This window comes from Talpa occidentalis, unplaced genomic scaffold (genome assembly GCF_014898055.3).
Source record: "Talpa occidentalis isolate TD23 unplaced genomic scaffold, MPIMG_talOcc4v2.1 talOcc4.13, whole genome shotgun sequence".
NCBI lineage: Eukaryota > Metazoa > Chordata > Mammalia > Eulipotyphla > Talpidae > Talpa > Talpa occidentalis.
The window spans coordinates 67,619,730-67,635,168 of record NW_023601322.1 but is presented as its reverse complement, the minus strand read 5'-3'; the positions used below and the strand labels follow the sequence as shown (position 1 = coordinate 67,635,168).

The window sequence follows — 15,439 nt, the reverse complement described above, 5'->3', positions numbered from 1 at the left end:
TGCTGCAGTGGCTGCAGAGAGCTTCATAGGCTGTGTGTTAACCCCTTGCACCACCAGGGAGTCCCTAGTTTCTCATTACTTTCAAGTTGTTATTGTACCATCTGGCAGTGCTTGTAGTAGGCGAATAACCTCACTCTAATTCTAAAATATTATTTGAAAAATTTATTAAATTCAAACTGTATTGTGATTTTTGGTTAGTTCATGAGACTGCCGCTTCATATCTTAAAGAGGTTAATGGTGTATATGATTTGTGTCAAGTTAGACATCTAAATATGACATAGTATATTTGTTCTTTATTTGTTTCTTTATTTACTAGTGAATACTAGAGAAAGGAAAATAGGGCCTAAGGGATAGAGTTGTGAATTTTTAGGTATATTATATCATGATTTATTTTGAGAATTTTTAAGTTCTGTTGCTCTCAGTGTGGTTTTTATTGTTTTTGGTCATTTCAGTGGAGCAAGAAGTTCCCATAGAACCTCCTAGTGCAACCACCACCACCACAATTGGAATCTCTGCAACATCTGCAACCTTCACAAATGTATTTGGGAAAAAAAGAGCCAACGTAGTGACAACACCCAGTACCAATCGGAAAAACAAGAAGAACAAAATAAAAGAGACCCCTCCCACTGCACATTTAATATTACCAGAACAACATATATCTTTAGCACAGCAAAAGACAGATAAAAGTAAAATAAATGGAGAACCCAGAGGTGGTGGTGCAGGTGGAAATAGTGATTCAGATAACCTGGACAGCACAGATTGCAATAGTGAGAGTAGCAGTGGTGGTAAAAGCCAAGAGTTAAATTTTACTATGGATATGAATTCCTCTAGTGATAAGAGATATTCCACACTGCTACTCCAGTCCCAAGATGAAAAGTCAAATACTGCCACTTCCAAACCTCAAACACGGTAAGTTTTTCTACTTGGTTAACTTTGCATCCACCTTTTCTTTATCATGCCTGGAACAAGAATTTGAAGTACATTCTCTAAGCCCAAGTTGTATTAAAACAGTTTAAGTCTACCACATTATCTATCTTGAGTATTCAAAGGTAAAATTCACCTGTGTCCTTATAATCATGTCCCAGTTATGGAATGATATTAGAAATTTTTATGATTTAATTTTGAAATTAAAATATTAGCATACTTTGATTGTAACTATTATTGATTATGGGTTCCAACTTTTGACTTTTGAATCCATTTTAATACTAAAATAGATTAACTCTATCCTGTTTCTATTTTTCTGAATTTTGGTGATTAAATATGCCAACTTTGAATTAAAATATTTTGGTATAACTTAATCTATTAAATAATAGTCTCAAGTTTCTGCCTTAAAATTTATCTTTAATTTTTATTTACTTTATTGATATTTCTCACTTTTCAGACTTGAAGGTGAAGTGAATTCTAATTCTTTATCAACTGGCTACAAGTCGGTGTCATTGCCATTAAGCTCTCCAAACATAAAGCTGAATCTGACTAGCCCTAAAAGGGGACAAAAAAGAGAAGAAGGGTGGAAAGAAGTTGTACGAAGGTAAGAATTATTAGTCTCATCTTTTACTTTCACATATTTATTTTCCTTTTGCAAGAAGATTCAATTAATGAATAATTTGAATATGGTTATTATTTTAAACTGTAGTGTCATGCTAAATCCACAGTAGCCTAAAGCAATGTGTAAATTTTGTATACATATTTTATGTGACACACAAATGTTGGCTTTTGAATTTTAAAAAATTATTAAAACAAGATATACAAAAGTTTCTATATAAACCATACAAAATGGCTCAAGCTTCTTTAAGAGAAGATTCTATACTAAACAGCAAAGACAATATTTTAGTGAGGGCTCTGATTTTTAATTGATAGTCCCATTTTGATTCAAAGAGTCAAGCTTTTCCATCTACCTAGTGTTTAAGTAAAGTTAAAATTGGCTGGAGAACATACGGTTTTAACCAGTGCAATTAGATCAATATGAAACAAGTAAGGAGCTCATAATTTAATAAAACTACCTTCTTCCTCAAGAAAATAAAATAAAGCCACCCACACCCCTGTAGATAATCCTGACAGCTGCCTTCATTATAGTGTTTTTTACTTAAACTGTAGTGTAAGAAATTAATAAAAGCAGAAGAGAGCCCTTTGCTTTTAAACGTCTCTCACAGTTCAGATGATACTTATACCCTCTGCTCATGCAATTCAGCAGGAAAAACATAAATTTAATAATGTGCATTTAATAACCAAAGAATTCATAAGTTTGAGCTTTTATTCTATGATGTTTCTAAGAATATGTCCACTACATTCAAACAAGAAAGAAAAATCTTGGCCAAACTAGAGAAACAATACACACTCGACAATCAGATCAATTTTATCTATTTATTTATTTATTTATTTTAAAAGATTTATTTATTTATTTGTTTGTTTATTTATACAAGCACTGGGTACAGTCAGAAGCGGGAAAGGGTGAGAGAATTCACCAGAGCCAGAGCGGGGAGCAGAGCAGGCAGAAGGACCGAAGTACACTGCTGAGGGGAGCAGCGGGCGGCAGGAGAGGTCTGCGCGCCATGTGGGACCCCTCCTCTGGTGGCCAGGGAACAGCCGGGGATTGAACCGGCACCGCAGAGGCTGCGGGCAGCTTCGCAACCCAGCACTCAACCGCTGCGCCACCGGGGAGGCCCAATCAGATCAATTTAAATGTTACTCATGAAATATTGGGCCTTCCTGGTGGCACAGGGGTCAAAGTCAACATTGTCAAGCTGTCATTAGCCACTGCGGCGCAAGTTCAATCCCTGGCCAGGGAGCTACTCACGTGGTGCAGCAGACCTCTCCTGTCTTACCCCCTGCTCCCTCAACAATATATTTCAGTAGATCAGCCTGTTCTGCTCCCCACTCTATCTCTGGTGAATCCTCTGACCTCCCTTTACCTCTGTTCTACACCCCAGTTCTTGTATGCATAAATCTTTAAAAAAAAATCATGAAATATAGCCTAGCCATGCTCTACTTTTCAGGATAGATGAATATATTCTTCCTAGCTTGTCTACATTAAGGTGACAGATTTTGATCGTGAGACATACTTTAGTGATTGCCACTGAGCATTCATCTGGAAGAAATAGTTCCAGTTTAAAGGTTCCTCCCTCAAAGTGGGGAATCCTGGGATTCAGCGACAAGCATGTGAAAGTCATAAATGTTACTCTCATCTGATTCTGCTTTAATCTTGAGAACTGGTTCTGCCAACACACACTTTTCTTTGATAATCCTGTGGGGCACCCCAGGCATCTTGTCAAATCCTAAGACTTAACTTCTGGTCTTCTCTCTGACTCTGCTTGCCTCATTCACAGGTGGAGTGCCACACTTAAATTTTATGAGTTGAGTTTTGTGTAGTTTAAATCTGAGGCTTTATTTATTTGTTGCTGAGTATAAGTTGATGGTACTGATGAGCTAGCCTGTTACCCAATATGGAGTTCAATCACACTCATACTCATTTTAATTTAGAAAGAATCAATACATTGCAGTTTAGATAATGTGCTCTTTTGGGTGAATTTGTAGGGCTTTGGAGGGAGTCGTTTGTTTTGAAGATTTTTAATTTTTAATTTTTTTATTTATGCATACAAGAGAGCTGGGGTATAGGCCAGAGGTGCGGAAGGCAGAGTGAGAGGATTCACCAGAGACAGAGCAGGGAGCAGAATAGGCAGATTTACTGAAATACCGTGCTGAGGGGAGCAGCAGGCAAGACAAGAGAGGTCTGCTTTGCCATGTGGGTTAGCTCCCTGGGGATCGAACTCATGCTGCAGTGGTTGGCAATAGCTTCATAGTGTTGAGACTTAATCCCTTGCGTCACCAGTGAGGCCCTTGGGTAGATTTGAATGCTTACATCATCAGTGATTTAAGTACAATTTTTATTTTAAATAGCAATTTATATCCTTACTAAATTAAGCTCAATATAAGAGGTCAGTTTCTAAAATAAAAACATCTAATAATAATTTGCTCTTTGAAATTTGAGAAACATTACAGGTCCCCATGAGCATACTACTGAGATTTAATAAAGATATTTACAATCTATTTAGTAAAGGTATTTACTATTCAAATTACTTTCCTAAGCTCATGTGTAGTCTTCATTTTATAGGTCAAAGAAATTGTCTGTTCCAGCCTCTGTGGTTTCCAGGATAATGGGAAGAGGAGGATGTAATATCACTGCAATACAAGACGTTACTGGTGCCCATATTGATGTGGATAAACAAAAAGATAAGAATGGAGAGAGAATGATCACAATTAGGTAATTGTGGAAAATGTATATTCCTAGTTCAGTGTAGTAACCAAATTTTATAAGAAGCATACTTTGTTAAGTGTGATACAATCAAGAATTTTATTTGATGGTTAAAATTACCTGACTTTTTACGTTTTTTTTTTTTTTTTTTTTTTTTTTTTTTGCTTTATGTTTTTTCATCAGGGGTGGTACTGAATCAACAAGATATGCAGTTCAACTTATCAATGCACTTATTCAAGATCCAGCTAAGGAACTAGAAGACTTGATACCTAAAAATCATATCAGAACACCTGCCAGTACCAAATCCATCCATGCAAACTTCTCATCTGGAGTAGGCACCACAGCAGCTTCCAGTAAAAATGCATTTCCCTTGGGTGCTCCAGCTCTTGTGACTTCACAGGCAACAACATTATCTACGTTCCAGCCTCCTAATAAACTTAATAAGAACGTTCCAACAAATGTACGTTCTTCTTTCCCAGTCTCCCTACCCTTAGCTTATCCCCACCCTCATTTTGCCCTGCTGGCTGCGCAAACTATGCAACAGATACGGCATCCACGCTTACCCATGGCCCAGTTTGGAGGAAGCTTTTCACCCTCTCCTAACACTTGGGGACCATTTCCAGTGAGACCTGTGAATCCTGGCAACACCAATAGCTCTCCAAAGCATAATAATACATGCCGTCTACCTAACCAGAATGGGACTGTTTTATCCTCAGAGTCTGCTGGACTAGCTACTGCCAGTTGTCCTATCACTGTCTCTTCTGTAGTTGCTGCCAGTCAACAACTATGTGTGACTAATACCCGGACTCCTTCATCAGTCAGAAAGCAGTTGTTTGCCTGTGTGCCTAAGACAAGTCCTCCATCAACAGTGATCTCTTCTGTGACAAGCACTTGTTCTTCCCTGCCTTCCGTCTCCTCTGCACCTGTCACTAGTGGGCAAGTTCCCACAACATTTCTACCTGCAAATACACCGCAAGCACAACTTTCTTCACAAAAGATGGAGTCTTTCTCTGCCATGCCACCCCCCAAAGAGAAAGTGTCCACACAGGATCAACCCATGGCAAACCTCTGTACCCCATCTTCTACTGGAAATAGTTGCAGTAACTCTGCCAGCAACACCCCAGGAGCTCCAGAAACTCACTCATCCAGTAGTCCCACTCCTCCCTCCAATAACACACAAGAGGAGGCAGAGCCATCCAGCGTGTCTGATTTAAGTCCTATGTCAACAATGCCTTTTTCATCTAACTCAGAACCTGCTTCGTTGACTTTGGCATCACCCAGATTGGTTGCTGCTGATAATCAGGACTCCAATAATTTACCTCAATTAGCTGTACCAGCACCTCGAGTTTCCCATCGAATGCAGCCCAGAGGTTCTTTTTACTCAGTGGTACCCAATGCAACTATACACCAGGATCCCCAGTCTATTTTTGTTACAAATCCACTACCTTTAACACCACCTCAAGGCCCACCAGCTGCAGTGCAGCTTTCATCAGCCATGAACATCATGAATGGTTCTCAGATGCACATTAATCCAGCAAATAAGTCTTTGCAGCCTACATTTGGCCCAGCCACACTTTTCAATCACTTCAGTAGTCTTTTTGATAGCAGTCAGGTTCCGGCTAACCAGGGCTGGGGAGATGGTCCGCTCTCCTCTCGGGTTGCTGCAGATGCCTCTTTCACTGTTCAGTCAGCGTTCCTGGGTAACTCTGTACTCGGACACTTGGAAAACGTGCACCCTGACAACTCCAAAGCACCTGGCTTCAGACCACCTTCCCAGCGAGTTTCTACTAGTCCAGTTGGTAAGTTATTATAACTATTACTGCATTTTATTTTGGGATTCTAATGATTGCTTAGTGGACAAAAAGTAGCTGCAAGTAAATACATATTATGAACTGCTTTATATTCTTTATATAATCCTTTTGTCCTTTGTAGCAAGAAGGTTACACTTTATTATGTCAGTTCATTTTCTTGGAATTGGTGTAAGATGATATTAATGAAAAAAGACTTGTAAAATGCTTCAAGAGTTCCAAGTATACATTTTTAAATCATAGTGATTCGGGCCTCCCCTGGTGGCACAGCGGTTGAGCGCTGGGTTGCGAGGCAGCCTCTGCAGCTCCAGTTCGATCCCCGGCCACCGGCGAGGGTCCCACCAAAAAAAATAAATAAATAAAATAAAATCATAGTGATTCATTTACATTTCTCAGATTTAAAAAGTGAGTTACAAAATTGTAGGCGCCAGTCCATAATCTGTATTGTTCTTTGTGTTCAGTCTTGGGTGCTCAGATTGGATATTAAAAGATCTTCTTTAATAGTACTCTATATTATTTACATTCAGTGGAGCTGTTTGAAGAGATCTGGTCATTTGTTGTCTCCTGTTTTTAAAAGACAAATTTAGACTTGGTTGTTAGTTTCTCAAAATTAAAAATTAGCTGCTTGAGGCATTAAAAGAAAGATACAGAATGAAAAAATAGGAAAAAAAATTAAAATTAAAACTTAGGGCCTCCCCGGTGGCACAGCAGTTGAGCGCTGGGCTGCAAAGCTGCCCACAGCCTCTGCAGCACCGGTTCGATCCCTGGCCACTGGCGAGGGTCCCACATGGCGCGCAGACCTCTCCTGCCATGCCCGCTGCTTCCCTCAGTAGTGTACTTTGTCAGTCTGCCTGTTCTGCTCCCGGCTCTGGCTCTGGTGAATTCTCTCACCTTCCTGCACACGCACCTCTGGCCTGTACCCCAGTTCTCGTATGCATAAATAAATAAATCTTTTAAAAAGAGAGAGAGAGATAAGGCTAGTGTTAGCTTAGAGATATTTGGAAAACCAGAACCTATTTTCCAGAATCTTTTAAAAGTCCAATTTTATTTATTTATTTGTTTGTTTGTTTGTTTGTTTTAAAGATTTATTTATACAAGCACTGGGTACAGTCAGAAGTGCGGGAGGGTGAGAGAATTCACCGGAGCCAGAGCGGGGAACAGAACAGGCAGACTGACAAAGTAGACTGCTGAGGGGAGCAGCGGGCATGGCAGGAGAGGTCTGCGTGCCATGTGGGACCCTTGCCAACGGCCGGGGATCCAACCGGCGTTGCAGAGGCTACGGGCAGCTTTGCAGCCCAGCGCTCAACCTCTGCCCCAGCAGGGAGGCCCTAAAAGCCCAATTTTAATTAATTTTGTGCTATTCTGAAAAACAGATGATAAATTGTGACTTAGAATGGTAAGAAGCATTGTTGCCACTTAACTTTTGTTTTTAACTTTTTTATTAAGGTAATTTTGATTTATAGCACTTATATAATTTAGGTGTATGGATTCAAACATACCATTTCAGATGTATGATTATCACATCTATGCCTACCATCTATCACATCCATGCCTACCATCAACGCACACATAATCCTCCAGCATAGTCCATTGGGCTGCTTCTCCCCTTTGCTTCCCATCCCTCACCTCCTCCTCTAACAGCCTGAATTCTGCAGTCAGGTTTCTAGGGTTTGTTTTGGTTTAGTTTTTGTCTGTTTCTTTATATTCTATATGTGAGTGAAATTATCTAGTATCTCTCTTTCTCCTGATTTATTTTGCTTAGCATAATCCCCTCTGGTTCCACTGATATCAGAAACAGCAAGATTTCATCTTTTTTTGTTATAGCTGAGCAGTATTCCATTGTATATATGTGCCAAATCTTTTTTTCAATTACTTAAAGGGACTTATTTTATTGAGGCAACAATGGTTATAATGCTGCATATGATTGAGATAGTAACATACCCTCCAGGTGTATGTCACTACACCACCCATAGTCCATTGTACTCCCTCCTATTATGCATCCTGCCTCCCACTCTGGTAGCCTCAGTTCTCCTGTCAGATTTCTAAAGTTTGTTACTGTTTTAGTTTTATCTAGCCTTTTGTTTTGTTCCTCTCTATTTCACAATTAAGTGACACCTTCTGGTGTATGTCTTTCTCCTTCTGACTTATGTTGCTTAGCATAATCCCCCTCCAGTTCCACCCATGTTAACACAAATGTAAGAGTCTTTTTTATAGCCACGAAGTATTCCATTATGTATATTCCCACATCTCCCTAATATGTCTTTGGGCACTTAGGTTGTTTCCTTGACTTTGCTATTGTAAATAATGCTGCAGTGAATACAAGGATGGGTGGGTGTATCCCTTTAAATTAGTGTCTTTGCATTTTTTTTGGTAGGTGTAGAATTGCTAGATCATATAATAAATCTGTTTTTAATATTTTGAGAAACCTCCTTACTGTTTTCCATAGGGGCTGGACAGTCTGCATCCCCACCAACTATACAGGGTTCCTTTTTCTCCTTTCTGGTCTTTGATATGGGCCCCTCTCAGAGTGTGAGGTGGTATCTTTTTGTGGTTTTTATTTGCATTTTCCTGATGACAGGTGATGATGAGCATTTATTCATGTGCCTGTAGGTCACATGTATGTCTTCTTTCAAAATATTTTAACTTTTCATTTTAGGGAAACTGGGAGAGGTTTTTCAGAGGCCTTAAGGGTGAAGGAATTTAGTCGGGGTCATTGCCTAGCTCAGGCTGTGTAGAAAGCATTAATCCTTGACTTACGAATTTAGAGTGCCTTAAGCAGAGTTTGACTTTAGATCTCTCATGTTCCAATATTTAAGCTCTTTGTACTTCACATATAGCATCTCAGAAGATGTGCAATTATAAATTTCTGGGAAAAAAAAGGTCAAGGAAATTACCTACTTAGTTTATTAGAAAACAAGGGTTGGGGATCTTAATTATCCAAATCTATAACTTCAAAATTATTTATTGCTAATGAAAAACAGTAACTTTAAAATGCAAGCATGAATCCTTACCTTCCTGCTGGAATCCAGGATTTATATACATGACCTCCTTCTTCTTAACTGGTTTATTTTGTTGATTTCTCTTCTTTGGTGGATATTGTTTATTCTCCTGGATTATGGGTAAAAAATATTGATATTTAAGATGGGAAAGGAAATTTGGAACCCTCAAACACTACTGGTAGAAATTTAAAATGGTAAAGAATTTAGAAAAAAGTTTGATAATTCTTCAAAAGTTAAACAGTTATCATATGATTAGTAATTCTATCTACGTACACAGATGTTCATGGCAGCATTAATCATAAGAACCAAAAAGTGGAAAAAACCAGTGTCCATCTGCTGATAAATGGAAAAACAAAATGTGTTGCACCTATATAATGGTGTATTATTTGGCACTAAATAGAAATGAAGTGCTGATTTATACTAAGTGAAAGAAGCCGGTCACAAAACAACAAATATCGTATGGTTCCATTTGTATGAAATTTCCAGAATAAATAGGCAAATCTGTAAAGATAGAAAGTATATTAGGGCCTCCCCGGTGGCGCAGCGGTTGAGCGCTGGGTTGCGAAGCTGCCCGCAGCCTCTGCAGCGCCGGTTCGATCCCCAGCTGCTCCCCGGCCACCTGAGGAGGGTCCCACATGGCATGCAGACCTCTCCTGCCTCCCGCTGCTCCCCTCAGCAGTGTACTTCGGTCCTTCTGCCTGCTCTGCTCCCCGCTCTGGCTCTGGTGAATTCTCTCACCCTCCCGCACTTCTGACTGTACCCAGTGCTTGTATAAATAAATAAATAAATCTTTAAAAAAAAAAAATACAAATAAACATGGACCTCATTTATTAAAAAAAAAAAAAAAAAGAAAGTATATTAGCAGTTGCTTAAAGGTAGGGGTACAGAGCAAAGAAAGATGGGGAATGACAGATAATGGATACAATCTTTTAGGGAAGACAAAAAAAAAGTGTTTGTGGTGATGGTCACACAATCCTGTGAATATGCTTAAAGTCTTTTGAATTGGATACTTTAAATGGATGAATAAGCCCTGCTTGTAAACAGTTTTGACAATTTAAGAATTTCCACATAAGGGAAAGCAAGAAAATATCAGTGGGTACCATTTAGTCGTAACATGCATTTCCCCCCATGCCCAGGGAAAACTCTGAGATTATCCTGAACATTACTCCAAGTCACTGTCATTCTTGAACATTGGGCTCATTTTTTCATATCTACTGCTGTTTGGTAATATTCTTCCTAACTATAAGAAAGAAAAATGGGGGCTCCCTGGTGGCGCAGGCGGTTGAGCACAGCGCTGTGAAGCTGTCCGCAGCCTCTTGCAGTGTAGGTTCTATCCAGGCCGGCCAGGGAGATACCCACATGGTGCGGCAGACCTCTCCTGTCTTGCCCAACTGCTCCTCTCAGCAGAGTATTTCAGTTAATCTGCCTGTTCTGCTCCCCACTCAGTCTCTGGTGAATCCTCTCACACTCCCATACATCTGGCCTGTTCCCCAGTTCTTGTATAAATAAATCTTTTTTAAAAAAAAGAAATAAAAATGGGTTTTACATAAGGTATGACATAAATGGATTCATTTTTTTTTTTAATAGAGGCATGTTTTATTTATTTATTTGTTTGTTTGTTTTGTTTATACATGCACTGGGTACAGTCAGAAGCGCGGGAGGGTGAGAGAATTCACCAGAGCCAGAGTGGGGAGCAGAGCAGGCAGAAGGACTGAAGTACACTGCTGAGGGGAGCAGCGGGTGGCAGGAGAGGTCTGTGCACCATGTGGGACGGGACCCTCCTCCAGTGGCCGGGGAGCAGCCGGGGATCGAACCGGCGCCGCAGAGGCTGCGGGCAGCTTCGCAACCGCTGCGCCACCGGGGAGGCCCTAAATGGATTCATTTTGCTATGATCTACAAAAGTAAATAGCATGCTTTCTTTTATTTATTTATTTTTTTCATTTAAGCAGTTTTTAATGAAAGTTGTATATAAGACTATTTTATTCCTGCATCTTCTCAATTGTTTCTTCCTTGTATTTGCCCTTTTCCTTTCCTACTTGGCGAGATTTGGCTTTGCGTTCTAGGATCTTTTTGCGGTCTTTGTCCAGCTTTAGTCTAGTGATAACCACCTTACTGGGGTGAATGCCCACATGAACAGTTGTGCCATTTGCCTTCTCCCGCTGCACTCTTTCAATGTAGATGACATATTTCTTCCTGTAAACCTGGACTACTTTGCCAATTTGCTGTCCTTTATAATGTCCCCGAACAACCTGAACTTCATCATCTTTCCGAATGGGCATGGATCGGACATTGTACTTCTGCCTCAGCTCTTTGGATAGAGGAGAAGACATGATCTTCCTACGAATGTGGGATGGCGCATTGAAATGCCTTTTACGATTCTTGCTCCGGTCAGAAGTCACAAAGGGATTGAACTTCATTTTGGCCGCCGGTGCTCCAGCGATGGCCGCAAAAGCATGCTTTCTTTTAAAAAAGGAATGATGTAAACCTTGGACTTTGGACTTTAACACCTTAGCTAATTAAATGTCTCGGACCTGTTTTATTTCAGGGTTACCATCTATTGACCCATCAGGCAGCTCCCCGTCCTCCTCTTCTGCTCCTCTGACAAGTTTTTCCGGCATACCAGGAACTCGGGTATTCCTGCAAGGGCCAGCTCCTATTGGGACTCCCAGTTTCAACAGACAACATTTTTCTCCCCATCCTTGGACAAGTGCTTCAAACTCATGTAGGAATACTGGAGGAAATCTTCCAAAGAGTCTTGAAAAAGTTATTAACTGTTTGTTTCAGGGAAATCTCTATTATAATTTAGTAAACTAAATGGTATGCGGATACCCACGGTTTGTATTGCAGTCATGTTAAAAGTTGTTGATCATTTGTAGGATAGAAAGCTTGAGAAGGGTCAAGCTACTCTTCTGAGCCAAGCCATAAATATCTACGATAGGACTTGGATCAAAAAAGAAATACTACAAGTAGCTTTTATAAAAGAACCCTTTGGAAGAAGTATTGTGAAATAATTTCTTAAATCTGAAAATAAGTTGAATTTATATATTTGGTAATATTGATAGGATTGAGTTCTAATTTTTGCATTTTAGGAAATTATATTATTGCTATTGTTAGTCAAAGGAGTCCTGTGTTCTGACCATTTATTTCAATATTTAGAACAGTTGAAGTTCTGAAAGGACTTGAATAGGATTTAATTTTTTTTTTAAAGGAGCATCATGAGGTAGTCAGTGAATATTGGCCCTGTTGACAAGGAGAACTACCCAGTATTACCTGAGAGTTTCATTAAGAAATGAAATTTGTGAATTGAATCCCTTGATACTTTGTTAATATTTAACCTTCCTTCATTATGGGAAAAGGGGCTGTAGAAAAGGAAGAAGAAAGACAGTTAAGTGTAGAAAGCCACCAACTATTTTCTAGACAACATACTTGGTGGTGTGCAAACATTGCCACCTTTAAGTTAAGATTGAAGATAGATGTTTTGAGAAAATTTAGAACTAGAATAACAGCATAGCCTTCCTTTCTAGTCACATTTAGTTCATTGTGAAAAAATTTTAGACGATTTTTATGCTTATTGTAGGCATAAGTAGTATAGAAAATGTTTATAGAGATTATATATTTTTAGAATGATATAAAATGAAATTTTTCTTTATAGAACCTATGTTGTGGAATAGATCTTTCCAACAAGGTTTCTCATATTCTTATAATTTTTATATGTAATAAAACAATAGAGAAATATTTTGTCACCAGGTGACTCTCCTATTCCATCTGTTTCTTCGGGATCATCTTCACCTCTTTCAGCCACTTCTGCCCCACCAACATTGGGACAACCTAAAGGAGGCAGTGCCAGTCAGGATCGAAAGATACCTCCTCCCATTGGAACAGAGAGACTAGCCCGGATTCGGCAAGGAGGGTCTGTCACACAAGCCCCTGTGGGGACCAGTTTTGTTGCTCCTGTTGGACACAGTGGAATCTGGTCATTTGGTGTCAACGCTATGTCAGGTACAGTTGCCTTGCCTTCCATTTTGTCTGGAGGAATATCTTAAGTAAGTTGTATGATTTTGCCATTAAAACAGAGTTCCTTAAAAATAAAACAAGGCAGGGGTGGAGGGAGGACAAAACAAAACTTAGTTCCTATGCTTGTCAGTGAAGAGCGTTCATACCTTTGAAGAATTGAATCCAGTCTCAGAATGTGGAATATTAATTGTGGGACATAATAATATATGTAAAAACTATAATAATAGTATATAATAAAATAGAGTTGATTAGAAGTAAAAGGTGCAAAGTATATTCTTTTTCCTCAAGCCTTCCAGTGTACAAAAGGGGACAAATCCTTTTAGAAACCATTTAATCTTTTGAATGACAAGGTAGAATGTTTGGGGTATTCAGATTACTTCATTCAGTTTTCTAGGAACTTGCTTTTTAGTTTGCAGAGATTGTCATGATTGTGCTCTGAGTTCTTCAGTGGAATGATCTTGATAAAAATGAATGTGAAAAAAGATAAAATGGTAATGTTGTTATTTTATCCAAAAAAATATCAAACCCTGTTCTCAATTCTTCTTTCCAGAAGGTTTATCGGGTTGGTCACAGTCTGTAATAGGGAACCATCCAATGCATCAACAGTTATCAGACCCAAGCACATTCTCCCAGCATCAACCAATGGAGAGAGATGATTCTGGAATGGTAGCCCCCTCTAACATTTTCCATCAGCCTATGGCAAGCAGTTTTGTGGATTTTTCTAAAGTGAGTTGACAAACATCATTGTAACTTGTCCAACACTTTCCCAATCAATGTAGTCACACTGGTGACTAAGGAACAGTTTATATTGAATAATTATATTGAATAGTTTATATATCAATAATTTTCCCTTTTGGTGTAACTAGTTTGTTTCCACAACTTTGCCAGATCTTTTGTCCAATTTCAAAAGTGGTGCTATGTTGTACACAAAACTTTGTCCTCAAACTATCCTGAAGATGCCCCAATCCTCCAAAAGAACCAGAGATTTGGGTTTTGCTGCTTTGTGTTTTGTTGCAAGAGATTTGAAGGAGGCTTCTGCCCTTCTACAAAGCTGACTATGAACTCTCCAATGCCCTCTTCTTTGCTCTGAGAGCTTGGCTGGTGTAAAGTTAGATTATGGCCCTAAGCAGTTATACAGAATTCCCCTTTTCTTCTTAGCACAAGCTTATTAGTGAAACTGAAATTAGGAAAGTTGAGAAATGATATGTGTTCATCAAATTTGGGAAATTTTCTGATAATTTGATACTGAATTTCGTTGTGTTTTCCTCTTCTCATTGAAGAGAATGTTCCCTGATGCAGATAGCCACTTTTGATTTCTCAACACATTACAGTGTTGTACTTACAGGATCCTCTGGATTTCTTTGAATGAAGGAAAATTAGAGAGATTTAAGCTGGTATTATGGAATCATCGTTTATAATTACTTCATGATTAAACCTTTCTGCTGTTTTAGGGTCTACCAATTTCCATGTATGGAGGCACCATAATACCCTCTCATCCTCAGCTTGCTGATGTTCCAGGAGGCCCTCTGTTTAATGGACTTCACAACCCAGATCCTGCTTGGAACCCTATGATAAAAGTTATTCAAAATTCAACAGAATGCACTGATGCCCAGCAGGTAAAATGGACTTAATGGTTTTTGTTTTTCAGATTTATTGTGTCATTCTTTTAATTCTTTGGGTAGTACGAGTTCTGAATATTAAGTCATGACATCTGACCACTTGATCTGAATTAAGTTTTTCAATATCATGATACTACTAAACATTTTATTTCATTGTATATATATTCTTCCTAGGCAGAAACAGTGAATTGCCATTGCATTTATATATTCATTTTGTAAATGTTAAAGATTCCTAATTAGAAATTCCAATTTTTCCTCCCCCTTTTCAGATTTGGCCTGGCACGTGGGCACCTCATATTGGAAACATGCATCTCAAATATGTCAACTAAGTTAGAAGGTCTTACTCTTTAGCCTTGTTTGAGAAACCTATGACCTTGGAAGAACCCTGGGGATTTTTTTTTTTTTAATGTGCCTAACTAAGAAATTTTCTCTGAGGCTTTAGCAATGGAAATTTGATTGACCATTGTCTAAGAACAATGTGATTTCCTATCCATCTGATTATGTTCTCTGGTTAGTTTAGCCATTTTGAACTTAGTGCTTTTGGCTAAACATACTGAATGCTACTTGTATGCAGAAGAGAATTAGATGATTACATGTTTCAACCTTTTAGGGTGGTAAATACATGTACAATTGTTTACATACTTAAAAGGAAAAAGTTGAGTAAATTTCTTGTCGTATAGTGGCTCTACTTAATGTAGCCTGTATTAATGTGAAATATTTACCAGAATATTCAATAAAAAGATGAACAGT

General features: G+C 38.8%; 2 protein-coding genes across 5 annotated transcripts in view; one reads left to right on the top strand and one right to left on the bottom strand.

The window, feature by feature from the left end:
• ANKHD1 (ankyrin repeat and KH domain containing 1) overlaps positions 1-15,439 on the top strand; it is a 132,077-nt gene extending 116,638 nt beyond the window's left edge. For 2 of the 4 annotated variants that reach the window (XM_037509152.2, XM_037509150.1), the window contains 9 exons: positions 453-909; positions 1,382-1,528; positions 4,109-4,258; positions 4,433-6,048; positions 11,602-11,778; positions 12,804-13,055; positions 13,621-13,796; positions 14,522-14,686; positions 14,959-15,439. In XM_037509152.2, coding sequence (XP_037365049.1) covers positions 453-909; positions 1,382-1,528; positions 4,109-4,258; positions 4,433-6,048; positions 11,602-11,778; positions 12,804-13,055; positions 13,621-13,796; positions 14,522-14,686; positions 14,959-15,018 — 3,200 coding nt within the window. In that variant the 3' untranslated portion in view covers positions 15,019-15,439. Of the gene's footprint in view, positions 1-452; positions 910-1,381; positions 1,533-4,108; positions 4,259-4,432; positions 6,049-11,601; positions 11,779-12,803; positions 13,056-13,620; positions 13,797-14,521; positions 14,687-14,958 lie in introns of those variants that run through there. The other 2 variants (XM_037509151.2, XM_054694320.1) reach the window with 2 other exon arrangements.
• Positions 10,994-11,522, bottom strand: LOC119243397 (60S ribosomal protein L26). The gene has a single exon (XM_037509157.2). It carries the CDS (start codon positions 11,471-11,473, stop codon positions 11,036-11,038), a length of 438 nt encoding a protein of 145 aa, XP_037365054.1. The 5' UTR covers positions 11,474-11,522; the 3' UTR covers positions 10,994-11,035.